Source organism: Carlito syrichta, unplaced genomic scaffold (assembly GCF_000164805.1).
Source record: "Carlito syrichta isolate Samal-C Ts95f unplaced genomic scaffold, Tarsius_syrichta-2.0.1 Scaffold287495, whole genome shotgun sequence".
In the NCBI taxonomy this organism is placed as follows: Eukaryota; Metazoa; Chordata; class Mammalia; order Primates; family Tarsiidae; genus Carlito; species Carlito syrichta.
This window is the reverse complement of record NW_007231591.1, coordinates 281,305-298,833: the sequence shown is the minus strand read 5'-3', so window position 1 is coordinate 298,833 and position 17,529 is coordinate 281,305. Positions and strand designations below refer to the sequence as shown.

Below are 17,529 nucleotides of genomic sequence, written 5' to 3'. Positions count from 1 at the left end.
GAAGGCTGAGGCGGAAGGATCACTGGAGCCCAGCAGGTCGAGGTTGCAGTGGCCAGGAGTGTGCCACTGAACTCCAGTCTGGGTGACAGAGTGAGATTCCAACTCAAAAAAAAAAAAAGAAATATAATTTGTCTTGGCAGGAAATGAGATTTTCTTAAGTAAAAGAGACATAGGACAAACATTACTGATATAATTAAAGAAACAGTGGCTACACTAAAGTAAGTGTTCCCTTTTAAATGAACTCTGACATCCTAAAATGAGGTTTTCTAGTCTAATGAGTTATATCTCAAATAAATATAAGGATTGTACCATGCTGATAATCTTTTCAGTCCATTTGTTACTCGTTATATACACGGTTTCTAAAAGCAAGGAAAAGACAAATAATAAATGTCGCTTTCAGTGACATTTAACAAATGTTATTATTACTTCAAGTATTTCACACTTTAAAAAATATATTAGTAACGTTCAACAACTTTTACTTCAAGTGTTTCATATTATTAAAAATGTTATTTGATATTTTAATTTTAACATTTTTTCCCCATGAAATTTATGAAACCTCATTTTAAAAATTTCTCTGGCATGTGAGCATTTCTGGATAAAAATAAGCAGGTTCCCCATTCCACCTTCGTCCCACCCACTCTTCTAAGTAAAGCATCTCCAGATTGCCTTAGTAGTTTTATTCCAGTCTAATATAACAGGCCAGAAATGGCATCAGACTTTTCTTAAACAATAAGAAGTAGGGCAAATCAGTGACACATTAGAACTGCCCAAACCCTTGCCGGTGAAAGACAGTTTTCTTTTCAGCAGAGACCGTATAATGATTACGTCTCCCATGAGATCAGGAACTCTGTGAAAGTACAAGTTTATCTGCTCCCTTTCCTGAAGGAAAAGGATATCCTTTAATCCTTTCACTAGACTATTATTCTTCTTACAAAGTTTTTTTTTTTTCTTCCAAATCAGAAATTTGAGAGAAGGGATTTTGAAGTTCACATTCTGGCTGTGATTGGCAGAAGCAACATCTGAAGATGTCTTTTTTTCTTCCTTCATACTTGAAAAATAGCTTGTCTTAGCACAGGTAAGTTGAAAATCTTTGTCATTTATAAGTCTGAAGTATGCTTTCATTATTTTCTGGAAATGATAAAGTCTGATTCTCCTTCTTTTGTAGGTAATGCCGATATTTCATTGCTGTCGTTTCATTACTGTTCATTCTTGCTTTCTGTTATCATTAGCTTACGCTTTTTTTCCCCCCTCTCATATTGGGAGACGTAGTTATTGTTTTATCTTTGATGTTCTGAAATTTAGTACAGAAACTGAAATTTAGTACAGAAACTGAACTTGCTCTTTTGTCACTCATTTTTCTGATTGCTTTCTGGGCTACTCATTTTATAGGCCATGTGTTATCCTTCAGATAAATGTTTTCAATTATTTCTTATTTTTCTCTCCTACATTCTCAGTACTCTTCTTCTAAAATGTCCATCTGTAGTATATCAAACTTTCTGATTATAGATCTTTGTCTTATTTTCCCATAGTTTTATATTTATAGTCCTTCTATTGATTTTTGAGAGATGACATCAATTTTATTTTCCAAAACCCTTATTTGATACTTCACTGTGGCAAGCATTTTAAATTTAAAGGGATGTTTCTCATAACTGTCTTTTCTTTTTCTATATAACTTCTTGTTTCAAGAGTGAATATGCTATAACATCTATTTAAGAATATCAAAGAAAATATTTTTTTCTTCTCCTATTCTAAGCTCACTGTTGGAAGATGAATTATGTCTACTTTTTCAAAGAAGACATTGTATGTATGATATCTTTGAATCTCTCTTCATATACTTCTAATATCCTAGGAATCTTAAGAGTTGGCGTGTCAATAATACTAAGGAATAAGTACTTGGGGTTCTATATACATAACAAGGACTAATAAGATAAAAATATTAGAAGAACTGGAAGGAAGACCAGCATATAAGATATGTAATCTTTAAATGCTAGAATACAGAGAGCTTTTTACCCCTGATTTATTAGTTATAAACTCTGTCATTGTAATGGTATCAAAACTACTGTTATAAAAAATGACAATCATAACTCTGACAGTACTTCCCCCTTTTTCACTTTAAAAGAAATTCAGAGAAATATAGATGAACAGTGAACTACACAGAATATTACCTATCTATCAGCAATCTGTCAATCTGTCAGGTCTGTCTACCTGTTTAACTACCTATCCATCTGTTTTTATCTAACTATGATAGGGAATGCAAAAAAAACTCTGAAATTTATTTGTAAAAATTGTGTATTTATTTTTGCATGTTCCAACTTAAGTCCCCTTCAAAGTACTCTCCATTTGATGCAATATAACTATCGAGATGCTTCTTCCATTGTTCAAAACAGTTTTGAAATCGTCAATTTTGATGTGTTTTAGTACTTTTGCAGTTTTTTGTTTAGTCTATTCCACATCAGAAAAAATGTTTCCCTTTGAGGACTTTTTTCATCCAAGGAAGCATAAAAAAGTTTCTAGAGGCTAGATCAGGTGAATGGGGAGGCTACAGCACAGCAGTCATAGCTGTTTTTGGACAAAAATTGCAGAACACTCAATATAGTGTGGAAAGGTGTGTCATCATGGCGGAAGAGCTAGTCACTTGTTTGCCACAACTCAGGATGTTTCTTCTGCAAATCATAATATAGCCTTCTCAAAACTCCTATATAAAAACTTTGGTTGTCTGTTTGACCCAGGAAACGAATTCGAGTGTACTATAAAGGCCCTGCCCTCCAAAAAGATAATTCTGAGTTTTTTGGGTCTCCTTTCATATATTTATATCTAGCTATATCTATGCTTCATCTATAATAATACACTTTTCCAATGTATACTATAGTAATCTTTGCAATTCATTATTTATGTTTTCAATTTCATTCAGACCTTCAGGCCTTAAATTAATTTTAATTAATTTTTTAGAGTGTGTTTTATTGTGTATAGGTAATTGATTAAATGAGTCTTAATAAATTAAAATATCACAAATTTATTTATAATTAAACATATTACATTATTATTATTTACTTATTGACAGCAGCATGTTATATTAGAAAGACGAACAGATATTAGAAAGATGAATATATAACATATTAGAAAGAATAATGTTATGCTAGAAAGATTTTAATGACTAATTCGACTTTTGAGTCAAAGAAGCTTAGATTAAATCCTAGGGTGTTCCTGTAAAATGATTTGACGTTGGGAAACTAATTGGCCCTTTGTTCATCAATGTTTGCATAATTGAAATGGCATGGTTTCAGGACATTTAGATCATTTTCTAAGGTAACTATTATGTTTTTAAGATACCCCTTTTGCTTAGGGATCATGTAGTTTATGTTTATTGTACTAAAATACAAACAACCCCTTATGGTGATGTTGGCATGAATGTCAGAGGAAAGACCTCTAAAAACTCACTACTTCATAAAAGTAATGAGAACACTGGGAAAAAAGTCAAAATCACAAATCTGGAAAAAAATAGACTTGTAACGATATGGAAATACATTATCCAATTAAAAAAACTGAATTTAAACAAGAACAGTGAGGTTTGTGGTGTTTTAACAAGTTCTGTTCTCATCCCCTGCTCTCTAACTTTGCAGTAGCCTCCAATCCTCCACAATTATTTCACAAAGTAAAAGATGAGAAAACATTCCCAACTCATGTATGATGCGAGCATCATTAATATCAAAACCAGACAAAAACGTAATATTTGCTTGATAAGGTAGTTGTGAATATTTAATCAGTTAACAGATGAAAAATAGAATGAACAAACGGTCATTTTCCTCTCCACTGCCTCAGTATCTGATCATTCTTTTTGGTTTTGAAATATCCACACATATGAGTGTCCATGAAAACTCTGGCTTGTCTTTTACTACTGAAAAATAAGTTAACTTTCTTCATTTTGCTCACCTTGAAAAATCTAAAGCTTGCATCTATAACCTAAATTTATAAAATAATATGCTCTTAACAGGACCTTAAATCTCGAGTGAACAAAGAAGGAAGAAATTTTTTTTTTTTTGTATTGGATTTGGCACTGGCAAAGTTTTCAGCAACATCTTATTTGGAGGGCATTGTACCTTCGAGCTAACCTCTCACACCTGTAGGGTAGGTGGAGGCAGAGATGGCAGCTGAGGCATCCTGTGTTTTCTCAGGGAAATATCTTTGTCCTCACCAAGCTTTCACAGGGGTGTAATTTGGGTCTCTATTTAACTAACAAGTTCTTTTGTTTGCAACCCGGTTTCAGGACATTCAGACCATCTTCTAAGGTAACCATTATGTTTTTAAAAGACTCCTTTTGCTTATGGATCACTTAGTTTATGCTTACTGTACTAAAATACAAATACCCCTTATAGTGACGTTGGCATGAATGGCAGAGTAAGATCCTCTAAAAACTCACTAATTCATACAAGTAATGAGAACACTGGGGAAAAAAGTCAAAATCACAAATCTGGGAAAAAATAGACTTGTAACAATACAGGAATAAATGATTCAATAAAAACAACTGAATCTAAACAAGAACAGTGAAGTTTGGGGTGTTTTAACATGCTCTATTCTCATCCCTTGCTCTCTAGCTTTGCAGTAGCCACTGATGCTCCACAATTATTCCACAAAGTAGAAGGTGAGAAAGCATTCCCAACTCATTTATGAAGCTAGCATTACCTTAATATCAAAACCAGACAAAATTATCAAAAGATAAGGAAACTCCAGACTACTGTCTCTGGTCATTATAGATCTTCCACAAATACTAGTGAACATCTTTGGTCATTATAGATCTTCCACAAATACTAGTGAACAAAACAAACCAACATATAAGGATTATACATCATGAGTAAGCGGAATGTATTTGAAAAAGATAAGGTGGATTAACATCTAAACATTAATTAATGTAACATAGTATACTAACAGAATAAAAGACTGAAATCACATGCTTATTTCAATAGATGCAGGAATATCCAATATATTTTCATAGTAAAAATGCTTAATGAACTAAAAATATAAAATACTTTTCTTAACCTGACAAAAGCTTCTACAAAAAAAGTGGAAAAAACATTTAATAATGAAATTCAATTGTATTCAATATGGTGCTGAATACCAAACCAGAGCAAATAATCAATAGAAATAAATAACTAAAAATCATGTGACTTAATAAAAAAGAAGTAAAACCATCTGTATTTGTGTATAAAATGACCTTGTATATAGAAAATCCTTGACAAATACATGGAAAATCTATTAATTTAATAAAAATTTTCAGACAGGCTTCAGAACTCAAGCTCAATATACAAACATAAATTGTATCCCTATATATTATGCTAATGCATAAGTTCATAGTGTTTGTTTTTGGCATGGCCACACTGTAGTGTTGGAGTTTATTGTTTGTCATTGGTCATTTGGAGTGACAGTGTTGTGCTTGTGAACACACCTTGCATTTTGCGGATTTGAAGAAAGTTAGTGCTATTTGTGGGTTAAGGAAGATGGAGACTCAAGTGGAAAAAAATGAACACTTTCAACATATTCTTCTGTTTAAATTTAATAGAGGAGTGAAAACAATGGAGGTGGCTTGAAATATTTGTGCCATATATGGGGAGAATGCCATTGGGAAAAGCATGGCAAGAAAATGGTTTTGTCATTTTGAAGTAGGCCACTTTGACCTGAATGATTCTCCACATTCAAGAAGTTCACCGGGCTTTCATGAAGACCATTGAAATGATTTAATTCATGGTGAACCACATCAGTCAACCTGTGAATTGGCAAATGTGGACAACTGTGACCAGTCAACCATTGTGTAACATTTGTATTCCATGGGCATGCAAAAAGCTACGAACTTATACATCTACTTAATACTAGCAATAAAAATACTGAAAATAAAACTGAGAAAATTCCATTTACAATAATATCAAAAGAATATATCATTTAAAAATAAATTTGATGGCCAGGAGCAGTAGCTTAGTCTGTAATCCCAAGACTTTGGGAGGCCAAGGTGAGAGGATTGCCTGAGCCAGGGAGGTCGAGACCAGGCTGGGCAACTTGGTGAGACCTTGTCTCTATAAAAAAATCACAAAAACTAGCTGGATGTGGTGGCGTGTATATGTAGTTCCAGCTACTTTGAAGGCTGAGGCGGAAGGATTGCCTAAACCCAGCAGGTCGAGGCTGCAGTGGGCATGAGTGTAACACTGCACTTCACCCTGGGTGACAAAGAATGAGATTCCAATTCAAAAACTAATCATAATAAAATAAAATAAATGAACAATAAATAAACAGATAAATAAATTTGACAAAATAAATACAAAAACACAGACCTAAATTAACAGAATGGCATTTCATGTACAGGATCAGAAGTCTTGATGTTTTTAAAGTGATAGTACAAATGGATCTATAGATTTAATGTAATCAACATCAAAATCCCAGCTAACTCTTTGTAGAGATTGACAAACTGATCTTAAAAATCATATGGAAATGCAAAGGACCTAGAATAGCCCCCAAATCTTGAAAACGAAGAACAAAAATCTCATGCTACTTGTGTTACAAAAACTATTACAAAGTTATAGTAATTAAGACAGTGTGGCATTGGCAAAAGAATATACGTATAGACTAATGGAACTGAAAGTGTGTAACTAAATTCTCACACTTATGGTCAATTGACTTTTGACAAGAATATAAACAACTAAATGGAGGATAAAAGGTATTTTCAACAAATTGTGCTAAAACAACAAACATACAAAAAATGAAATAAAATTGCTATCTCACATCCCATACTAAAATTTACTTAAAATAGTTCATATTTCTGAATTAAAAACCTAAAATTATATCACTTCTAAAAAAACATAGACATAAGTCTTTATGACCATAGATTAGACAACAATTTTTAGATATGCTGACAAAATCACAAACACATACATACATACGCACACACATACATACATACATAAATTTGACTTTATCAAGTTAATAACTTTTGTAATTCAAAGGATACTATTAAGCAAACATATAATGAGAGAAAATACTTGCAAGACTTATATCTGATAGATAACTTGTATCCAAAATATAAAAATACCACTTACAACTCAACAATAAAACAAAAGCAGAAAATGGAAAAATATTTTAACAGATCTTCCTCCAAAGAAGGTATACAAGTGGTGGCCAATAAGCACATGAAAATATTATCAAGAATAATAAATGGAGAAATGTATATAAACCCACAATGAGATATTACTTTAAATATACCTGGAATATTTTAATGAAGAGAACAAGCATAGGCAAGGCAACAGAGAAATTAGCACCTTCATACATTGCTGGTATAAATAGAAAATAGTAATCCTTTTGGAAAACAATTTTGCAGTTCCTCCCACACCTATGTATAAACCCAAGAGAACTGATCATGTTCAAATCCCAAATTACATATATGAATGCTTATAGCAGTTTTATTCATAACAGTAAAAACTGGAAAACAAGCCAAATGTCTTCCTGTTGATGATGTTTAAAAATGTGGTAAAGATTTACAATGGAATATTATTCAGACATAAAAGGAATGAAATAATGATACAGGCTACCTTGAATGAACTTTGAAAACATTATGCTATATGAAAGAAACCATACACAAAGGCCACAAATTGTATAATCCTTTTTGTATGAAATCTCCAGAATAGGCAAATCCATAGGGACAAAATGGATTGCTTCCAAGGATAGGGTAATAAAGAGTGACTGCAATTGGGTACAGAATTTCTTTTTAGAATGATAAACATGTTCTGGAATTTGCTAAATGTAATGGCTTTTCAACTCTGAGTATAACTCAAAACCACTGAATTCTACACTTTAAAACTTAATTAATTTTCTGGTATGTGAATTATATCATGGTTATACCAAACCCAATTCAAAAAAAAAACAACCCCTAACATATATTTATCATATGTATACAAATATGTGTGGTATGTGTGTAGAAAATAGAAAGTCACTAAATTACTCTTTGATTTCTCCATAAAAGACTTAATTAAAATAGTGTATTATAGTAATTTCATATTAAGTTTTATGCACTATAAAATTTTTTGAAAAAATAATATGTAGAATTATATATCTTAAAGACATAAAATAAAAACTCATAGCATATTGAGAGAACTGTGGTCTTAATTAATTTAATTCTAGGGAGATGCATTGCTCCCTTAATGTCACAGACTTAATATGCATATAATTTTCTATGCTATTTTATCCAACAAAAGGATGATTCACTGATAGCTCTTTTAAACCACATAATTATCTTTAGTAACTACAGAATTCATGTGACATCCTCTTAAAATCATGCAAGGAATTATTTTGTCACAAAAAAGGAAAAGGAAAAAAATATATAATGATCAAAACATATTTTAAGTTTTTAAATTTTTTCTTTAGACTCTAACTCCTTGTCACTTGATGTGCAATACGGTATTCCACATTCAATTTTATAATTCGACTACATGCCACAATTAAGTGCTGATTAATTATGTGGCAAATAAAATGAGGCATTCTAGTTTCTGAGCAAATAGAAAACCAGCCCAGGCTGTGGATTTACACCAAAACTCAATACTACCTATTACATTGAAGGAAAAGTCATGGTATATATTTGCATCAAGACTATAAAAACAACTAGAGAGATAAACATCACTTGTGACTTTCTGAGTGAGGCAAAAATTTAAGGGACAGCCCCGAAGGAATATCTTGAAGAACACTTGATGCATGTGGTTTTGACTACCCCATATTGTTCTTTTAAGAAGAGTTACTGTACTGCATCTTCCATACTCTAAGCAACGAAGCATATGACTGATTACAAAGGAAGCACTGTGCCTTATCAGAGAACAGGTAGCCCCTAGCTACTTGGTTTCAAAATTGGACCTCTGACTGGTGTGTAAATCAAAGAAAATTTTCTATGAAAACATGGCCAGTCATCTGTGAGGTACTGTGACATGAGAATTGTTCCCAGAAATATGTGCTGTAGTATGATTTTACTACTAATCCAATCAGGTCAGAAATTGAGCAATACTGTACTAGAGGTTTTTGTTTGCTTTGTTTTTTGTTTTAAATGACGGGGAGCAATAACCATTGAGAAGTAAAATACAGAGGAAGCAAGTGACATGAGATGGGGAAGACAGGTGATACACTTGGTAATGAGACTGAAATAGAAGAAACAAAAATCAAAAGAGAAATTTTCACATGGACATAGTGGGCTTTTAGAGTTATTATAGTGTCAGTTACACCTGTGGAAAACACTTCATTATATTTCAGATGTAGTACTTGGCTCATATAATTTCTTATGACACCTCACTTCTGCATGTGTCTTTACAATGAATTTTTAACAAATAAGACATACAAAAATGGATTATCCAAGAGAATAATCTTTACCATCCTTCTTGGCATTGGTACTTAATGGGCTAGCAGACTGACAGCATTTCAGGCAAACCATCACCCTATATACTTAACTCTGAAGTTACAGCACTCAATGTTTATTTTTGGTGAGAAGGTTTCAGATATGTTGTGCTGACATGCAAATATTCTACGTAATTTAACTGTAGCCTATCTTAATAGAAAAAAAATAAATTACTAAAACAAAAAGGGAAAGAGACATTAAATTCCAAATATTTTAATCCAGAGTGCAAATTCTCTACATTTTTTTTTCAAATAGGAACATAGATAGTTAGTTAGCTAGCTAGCTAATAAAAACAGCAGCATAGACTTTTAAATGTATCTAAAAGTCATACTTCTCTAATATAGTGATGAAAATACATAAGAAACTTTTTCTATTTATGTTTTCTGGGAAAAAGAATTTGCTGTTTAATCTTTCCATATTATATTGGGTCCAGTGTAATCTAAATAATTTATGAGATTTTAATATAAATTTATAATTTTTTAGAACTTTAAAAATATTCTCAGATATTCATTATAATTTTGTTTTAATTGTACTAGTGAGCAAGCTAAAGAAAAGGGAGATGAACTAGTTTAATAAAGGTCAAAGAGGTAAGTTTCTTAGCTCAGAGGTATTTTGTTTCTCTCCTCTCTCTCTATGTCTGTCTCTCATATCTGTCTATGCATTTTTTTTTTTTTTAGTTTTTCTTAGATTGATGGTGAAGTAGATATACACGGGAAATATAGTAGCCCTGGACACTTCAACATTGAGCAATTATTCGTATTTGTTATTAAAATGGTCTACAGTTTTGCTTACCTATGAATGACTGTGGATTTGCAATTAAACTCTGTGGATTTGCAATTACATATGCAAATTATAAATATATTTTATAAAAACAGTCAATTTTCTATATTATTTTAGGTTCAAGAAAAGTAACGTGCACTTCTCTTATAATCACCATGATACAAAGTACAAAGTCAGGAATGACTAGTCTTCATTAAATTTCTCTTTAAAAAAAATGTATAAGGCTCTGTAATTTACAAGGTGATTTTTATAATCATTATAATTATTAGATTTTTACCCACTTAATAACTTTGAATTGGTGGCAAATCAGGAAACTGGGGCTGGGTTTGCTGGTCTTAAATAATACATATAGAATGTGGTAAATTCAAGACCCATACCCATATCTTCTGAATCTAAACATAGTTTTCTTTATTTTACAAGTTACTCCTTAGCAGAAAGCAGATTAATCCTATCAAATTGACTTATAATGCCAACTGTTGTTCATTCTATATGTTGTTCTTTCTAATAACATGTATTGCTGTCTTCCCCACAGACTTTTCAAGGTGAGATAAATTAAATACTGAAAAGTACAATTAAGGTAAAATATAGATTTGCCTATCCATCAATATGAAAGGCATTCCCTTTAATTTTTACTCAACTAACACTAACTATTTTTCCCTCTGAGTTGTACTACTTTGGTTTCTCCATAATATTGCATTTTATCCTATCAGTTTTCACATATTGCATGATTGTTAGAATGTGAAAAATTTCAGAACAACTTAGGTCTTCTCATTTAGGGATCATTAACATCTCTCTCAACAGTTCAAATGCATACTGATCAATAAAAAAAAAGTCAAACTCTAAAGAAAAAATATGCTTCACATAAGCCCACACTTTCCCTAAACATAATGATAATTTATGGAATTAATATAGTTTGGATGTTTGCATCCCCCAAACTCATGGTGAATTTTATCACCAGGGTTGGAGATGGGGCTTGATGAGAGGTGTTTGGGTTATGAGGGTAGAGTCCTCATGAATGGCTTGGTACTGTCCTTGAGATGATGATTAGCTTCTTGTTTTGTTACTTCTCACAAGAGCTTCACACCTCCCCTCTCTCATTTTCTCTCTTGCTATGTGATCTCTAGACATGTGAGTTCCTCCTCACCTTCTGCTATAAGTGGAAGTAATCTGAGACTTCCACCAGATTCTCAACTTCCCAGCCAGCAGAATCATGAGCCAAATAAAACTTTTAAAAAATAAGTTACCCAGTTTCAAGTATTTCTTTATAGCAATACAAACTAAGACAAACATTAATACGATACATTAGTATACATTTACACTATGAATAACATGTATCTAAAATAATATGAATAAAGTAAGAGATCTTACCTAGACCATGTCTATGTGTTGACATTGGTGGTAAGACAGTCCAAGTCTTTGTTTTAGGATTGTAACATTCAACAGTGTTCAGTGTCTTTAAGCCATCTCGACCTCCAATAACAAAGAGTTTGTCATCAATAACAGCCACACCAAACTGCAACCTTCTGCCGTTCATCATCCCTGCCTGGATCCACAAATTTGTTCTGAGGTCATATTTTTCTATAGTGGTAGCTCCTGATAAAACATAAAATCAAATAGTTACCAATAGCTACTAATCCAACATACAACCTGCCCAAGGCAGAGTACAAATTAATTAGGATGTGAATGAATGCACACTTGTCACATTCACTTTTTTTAAAGAAAAAAAGGCAGTAAACAAAAGGAGTAGGAATTCAACAGATTTATTTTCTCTTTTTGGTAGACACTAATGACCAAAATAGATACAAATGTTCAGCTTGTTTGAATGACATAATTGTTTCATGCTAAGCTATTGATTTAATAGAAACATTATTAGCATGACACAATTCTGTCAGATTTTACAACACCCTCTATCACCATTTGCTATTAAAAAGGGTAGCATAGGGAGTAGCACAAAATTGCCACAGGACGGGTTGTACTTTGAGAGTTTGCACAAAAGCAAGTGTCCATAAAGACTCTCTGCATGAGTAGGCGTGTGTTGGCGGGTGAGTGAAAGTCCATCTGAGGGAAGACTCAGGGTCATGCACCTGGGCTCTTCTCTGAAGGTGATTGCAACCCCCCCAGCCCTGAGATTGGAGCTGCTGCATACAGGATCATCTGCTGTTCACAGGACTCTCCTGAGAAGAACCTGCTGAATCAGCTGATGATCACTGCCTGGAGCTTGGCCCATACCATCATCTGTTACAGCAAATAAGCTATAGTTCTAGATCCGATCAGTGGAGAGAAAAGATCGGGGAGAGCCAGAGAGGAGCCCCATCTCTGGTAAGGAAATGCAGACTGCAGCCATTTTATCAAACTCAGAGAGACAGAAGTCCCTTCCTCATGCTGGATCAGACATAGACAGGTCAGATCTGAGTGGCAGACCTGACAGGCAGCAAGCCAGATGAGTCCAGATCTGATCCACCTCCTTCCACAATGGGCCTGGGGCATCTGAACCAAGCTGAGAGCAACTGTATAAGCCTGTACTGAGAGCAGAGGGGAAGAGCTAGAGATCAGAGCTGAAGGAACATTCGATTTACAGTAACAACCTCAGAGTGAGTTTGGTTCCCTGGTTTTTGTTGTTGTTATTGTTGTTTGTCTGTTTGTTTTGCTCACTTTGGTTTGTTTCCTTTTTGTTTCAGTTTTTTTCCCTCTCTATTTTTGATGACATTATCATACATGCTTTGTTTCTGTTATTTTATTGATTTTGTTTTCTTTAGACATACTTTTTGTATATGGGAAGAGTACATCAATAGGGAGGATTTTGTTGGTTTGTGTGTTCGTATAATTGTCTGTACGCTTTAGTTTTTTTTATTCTTTTCTGTCTTTGTGTCTCTTTTCATTTGTTAGTTGGTACATCTGTCTGTTTTCCTTCTTATTCTTCATTCTCTCCACTTTCCTCTTGCCCCTTTCTTCCTTTTGTCCATTCTTTTCCTTTATCTTACCTCATTTTGCTTTCAGGGAGCAAATCTATACCCCCATTTCATGGATAGATTGTAAGGCAATGGGAAATTGGTTCCAGGGTGCCCAGACACCTGTGGGTAGATACTGGAATCTGCAGATAGATTCTAAATCACAGCTCCCGCACAATTAAATCTCAAAACTACAAAAAGTACAGCCCCAAAGCTATAGTCTAGTTTCAGATTTGAACAAAGCCAGAGGATCCACATAAGGAAAAATAGGAGATTGAGCAAACAGAAGTAAAAGCAATCCCCCATCTCTGAACAATAGAACTAAAGAAGAGGGGGAAAAGTGGGGGGAGTAAAATCTACACAAATAAAGAAAAACCAAAAGAAGAATATGGGTCTCACACAGACACCTGGAAGGTCAGACACTGAGAAAACAGACTTTGGAACACAAACAATGAAGAACCCCCAGAATGACTAGTCTAAAACTACAAACTCAGATATCAAGACATTAATAGAAAGAATAAATATAATTGAGGAGAAACAAAAGGAAAATATGAAGGAGTTGATAACTGAGATAACACAGTAAAGAATATTGTGAAAGAAATAACAAACTGATAAGCATGGAAAGCAGAATTAGCCAAGCAGAAGAAAGAATCACAGAACTTGAGGATCAAAATATAGAGTTATCCCAAACTGTCAAAAACATAGAAAAAAAGCTTAAAAAGACAGAACAAAACCTTCAAGAGATAAGCAAGTATTTCAAGAGGCTGAACCTAAGAGTAATTGGACTTCCTGAGGCAGACAGAGAGACAGAGACCACTGTGGAATAAACATTCCATGAACTTATTCAAGAAAATATCCCTCATCTCATCAGTGATGTGACCATTCAAACACAAGAGATTCAAAGAACCCCTGCAAGATGACAAATGAGTAGACCAACTCATAGACACATAGTAATTCACCTACACAAAGTAAATATAAAAGAAAAAATCCTAAAGGCCACAAGAGAAAAAGGTCAGACTACCTACTGTGGAAGACCAATTAAAATAGCAGCAGATTTATCTATAGAAACATTTCAAGCGAGGAGAGCTTGGAGCCCAATCTTACAAGTTCTCAAAGATAAAGAATTTCAACAAGCAATACCTACCCAGCTAAGCTAAGCTTCATCAGTGAGGGAGAATTAAAATCTTTCCCACACATTCAATCCCTAAGAACTTAGGCTGCCTCTAGACCAGCTCTTCAAGAAACTATTAAGAAAGTATTAAGCACAGAAGAAAGGGAAAAAAGAACGGCAACCTTCTTTACAAGAGTGCAGGAAAAAGATTGAAAACACACATGAATCCACTCAAATATCAAAAGAAAGACAATAAACAAACAGGAACAACAACAACTCTATAAGAACTTCATGACAGGGATAAACTCTCACATTTCAATAATTAGCCTGTATGTGAATGGACTAAATGCACAACTAAAAAGACATAGAATGGCAAAATGGATAAAATATCATGAGGCAACAATATATTGTCTTCAAGAGATTCATCTCACCAGAAAGGACATATACAGACTCAAAGTAAGAGAATGGGAAACAGAATTTCAGGCAAATAAAACACAAAAGAAAGCAGGAGTTGTGATCTTAATATCAGAGAAAAACCCTTTAAGCTATCAAAAATTTAAAAAGATACTGGCAGTCACTACATAATGATATGTTTGATCCATCAACAAAAAATATCCATCCTAAGCAATGTTTGATTCACCAACAATAAATATCCATCCTAAGCATATATGCACCCAACGTAGGAGAACCAACTTTCATAAGCAGCTTCTAGGCGAGCTTAAAAATGATATTGACTTTAACACTAAGTGAGGACTTTAATACCTCATTCATAACTCTAGACAGATCATCAAGACAAAAAAATCAGTAAGAAGATCTGGAACTTCAGTGTGACTCTTTACCACATGGACTTAATTCATACCTACAGAACACTCCACCCAACGATCACAGAATATACATTTTACTCATCTCCACATAGAATGTACTCTAAGATTGACTACATCCTGGCAATAAATCAAGTAAAAACAAATTTCATATGATTGAAATTCTGCCATGCACCTTCTCAGACTACAGTAGAATAAAAATAAAAATCAATACCAACAAAGTTCCCCCCAAACCCACAAAGTCATGAACACTAAACAACATGATGCTAAGCAACTCCTGGGTCAACATGGAAATCAAAACAGAGATTAAAAGATACCTGGAAACAAATGAAAATGAAGAAACACCTTACCAAAACCTCTGGGATGCCATGAAAGCAGTAGGAAGAGGGGAATTCATATTGCTACAAATAAACATGAAGAACATGGAAAGATCACAAGTTAACAACTTTACAAGTCACCTAAGGAGGCTTGAAAAGCAAGACAACCAAAATCCTAACTTCAGCAGAAGAATCCAGATCCTCAAAATAAAAGACCAAATCCGGGATATAGAAGACAAAAAGATAATACAAAAAACAAAACAAAACAAAATCAATGAAACATGAAGCTAGTTCTTTGAAAGAATAAACAAGATTGATGTCCCCTAGCTAGACTGACCAAGAAAAACAGAGAAAAAGCCCAAATAAATACAATCAGAAACACAAAAGATGAAGTCACAACTGACCCTGAAGAAATACATATGATTATCAGAGACTACTATGTACACTTGTATGGAAACAAATTTGAAAGCCTAAAGGAAATGGAGGACTTTCTGACATCACACAACCTCTGCAGGTTGAAACAAGAAGAAATTGAAATCCTAAATAGATCAATAACAATCCAGAAAATTGACTCTGTCATATGAAAACCACCTACAAAAAAAAAAGCCCTGGACCAGATGGCTTTCCAGCAGAATTCTACAAAACATACGAGGAACTGATGCCAATCCTATTGAAAGTATGCCAGGCAATTGAGAAACATGGAAATCTCCCCAAATCATTTTATGAAGGCAACATCACATTGATACTCAAGCCAGGTAAAGATCCAGCAAAGAAAGAGAGCTACAGGCCAATATCCTTGATGAACATAGATGCTAAAATTCTCAACAAGATCCTAGCAAACCTACAACAAAAGATATGAATAGACAGTTCTTAAAAGAAGACATCCAGCATCCAACAGATACATGAAAAAATGTTCAGTCTCACTAGTCATCAAAGAAATGCAATTAAAATTCACTGAGATACCACCTAACTCCAGCCAGTATGGTCATTATCAATAACTCAAAAAATAACAGATGCTTGAGAGGATGTGGCAGAAAGAGAATACTTCTACACTGTTGGTGGGAGTGTAAACTAGTACAACCTCTGTGGAAAACAGTGTGGCAATTCCTAAAAGTTCTAAAAATCAACCTTCCATAAGACCCTGCAGTCCTCCTACTTGGAATATACCCGGAAGAACTCAAATCACTCTATAAAAAAGATACCTGCACACGTATGTTTATCGCAGTATTCTTCACAATAGCAAGAACATGGAATCAACTGTGCTGCCCAGCCAAAGAGGACTGGAATTTAAAAAGTGGTACATATACATGATGGAATATTACGCAGTCATAAGGAAGAACAAAATCATGATCCTCACAACAACCTGGATGAACTTGGCGTCTATAATACTGAGTGATCTTTCACAGAAACAATGAACCGAGTATCACATGTTCTCGCTCATAAGCGAACCTTGAACAACTATCGTATTGCTGTAGGAAGGGGATTGGCAGTAGTGGGAAACTTCGGTAGGGTGGGTAGTTGGAATCTGCCTGGGGAAAGGGGTCACACCTCATCAACAGGGTAACTTCATAATGAATATTTGTATACCTAACCCTGAATTGTGCCCCACATCTTTAAAATAAAAAATTTAAAAGTTAAACAAAAAGGGTAGCATAGTCACAACTTGAAAAAAAGTATGAAAGCCTTTTAAGTAATTAGGTTATGTCTGTTATCTATACAATTTCTCAATAAAAGTTAATTGAATAAAAAATATAGCTGGGTGTAGTGGCTTGTGCCTGTAATACCAGTGTTTTGGGTAGCCAAGGCTAGAAAATTGCTTGAGGTCATGAGTTTGAGACCAGTCTTCAAAACACAGGGAGATCCCATCTTTACAAAAAATTTTTAAAATTTAGCCTGGAGTGATGGCCCACACCTTCAGTCCTGAGGCAGGAAAATAGCTCTTGCCCAGGATTTTGAGGTTGCAGTGAGGTAGTATAGTACTCTGCATTTCAGCTTGGGTGACAGAGCAAGATTCTGTCTCTAAATAAAATAAAATATTACCATTTAAAAACTTGTCTTAGCTGGGCTCGGTGGCTCAGCATGTAATCCCGTGCCTTTGGGAGGCTGAGGTGAGTGGATTGACTGAGCCCGCGGGTTCGAG

The 17,529-nt window shown here is 34.1% G+C and overlaps 1 protein-coding gene across 1 annotated transcript in view; it reads right to left on the bottom strand.

Annotated features, from left to right (window-relative positions):
* Positions 1–17,529, bottom strand: part of KLHL1 (kelch like family member 1) — a gene marked incomplete at its 5' end in the record, with an annotated part of 353,122 nt that overhangs the window by 115,837 nt on the left and 219,756 nt on the right. Inside the window, one exon of the mRNA XM_008052763.2 lies at positions 11,561–11,785. Within this exon, the coding sequence (XP_008050954.2) occupies positions 11,561–11,785 (225 nt within the window). The remainder of the gene's footprint in view (positions 1–11,560; positions 11,786–17,529) is intronic.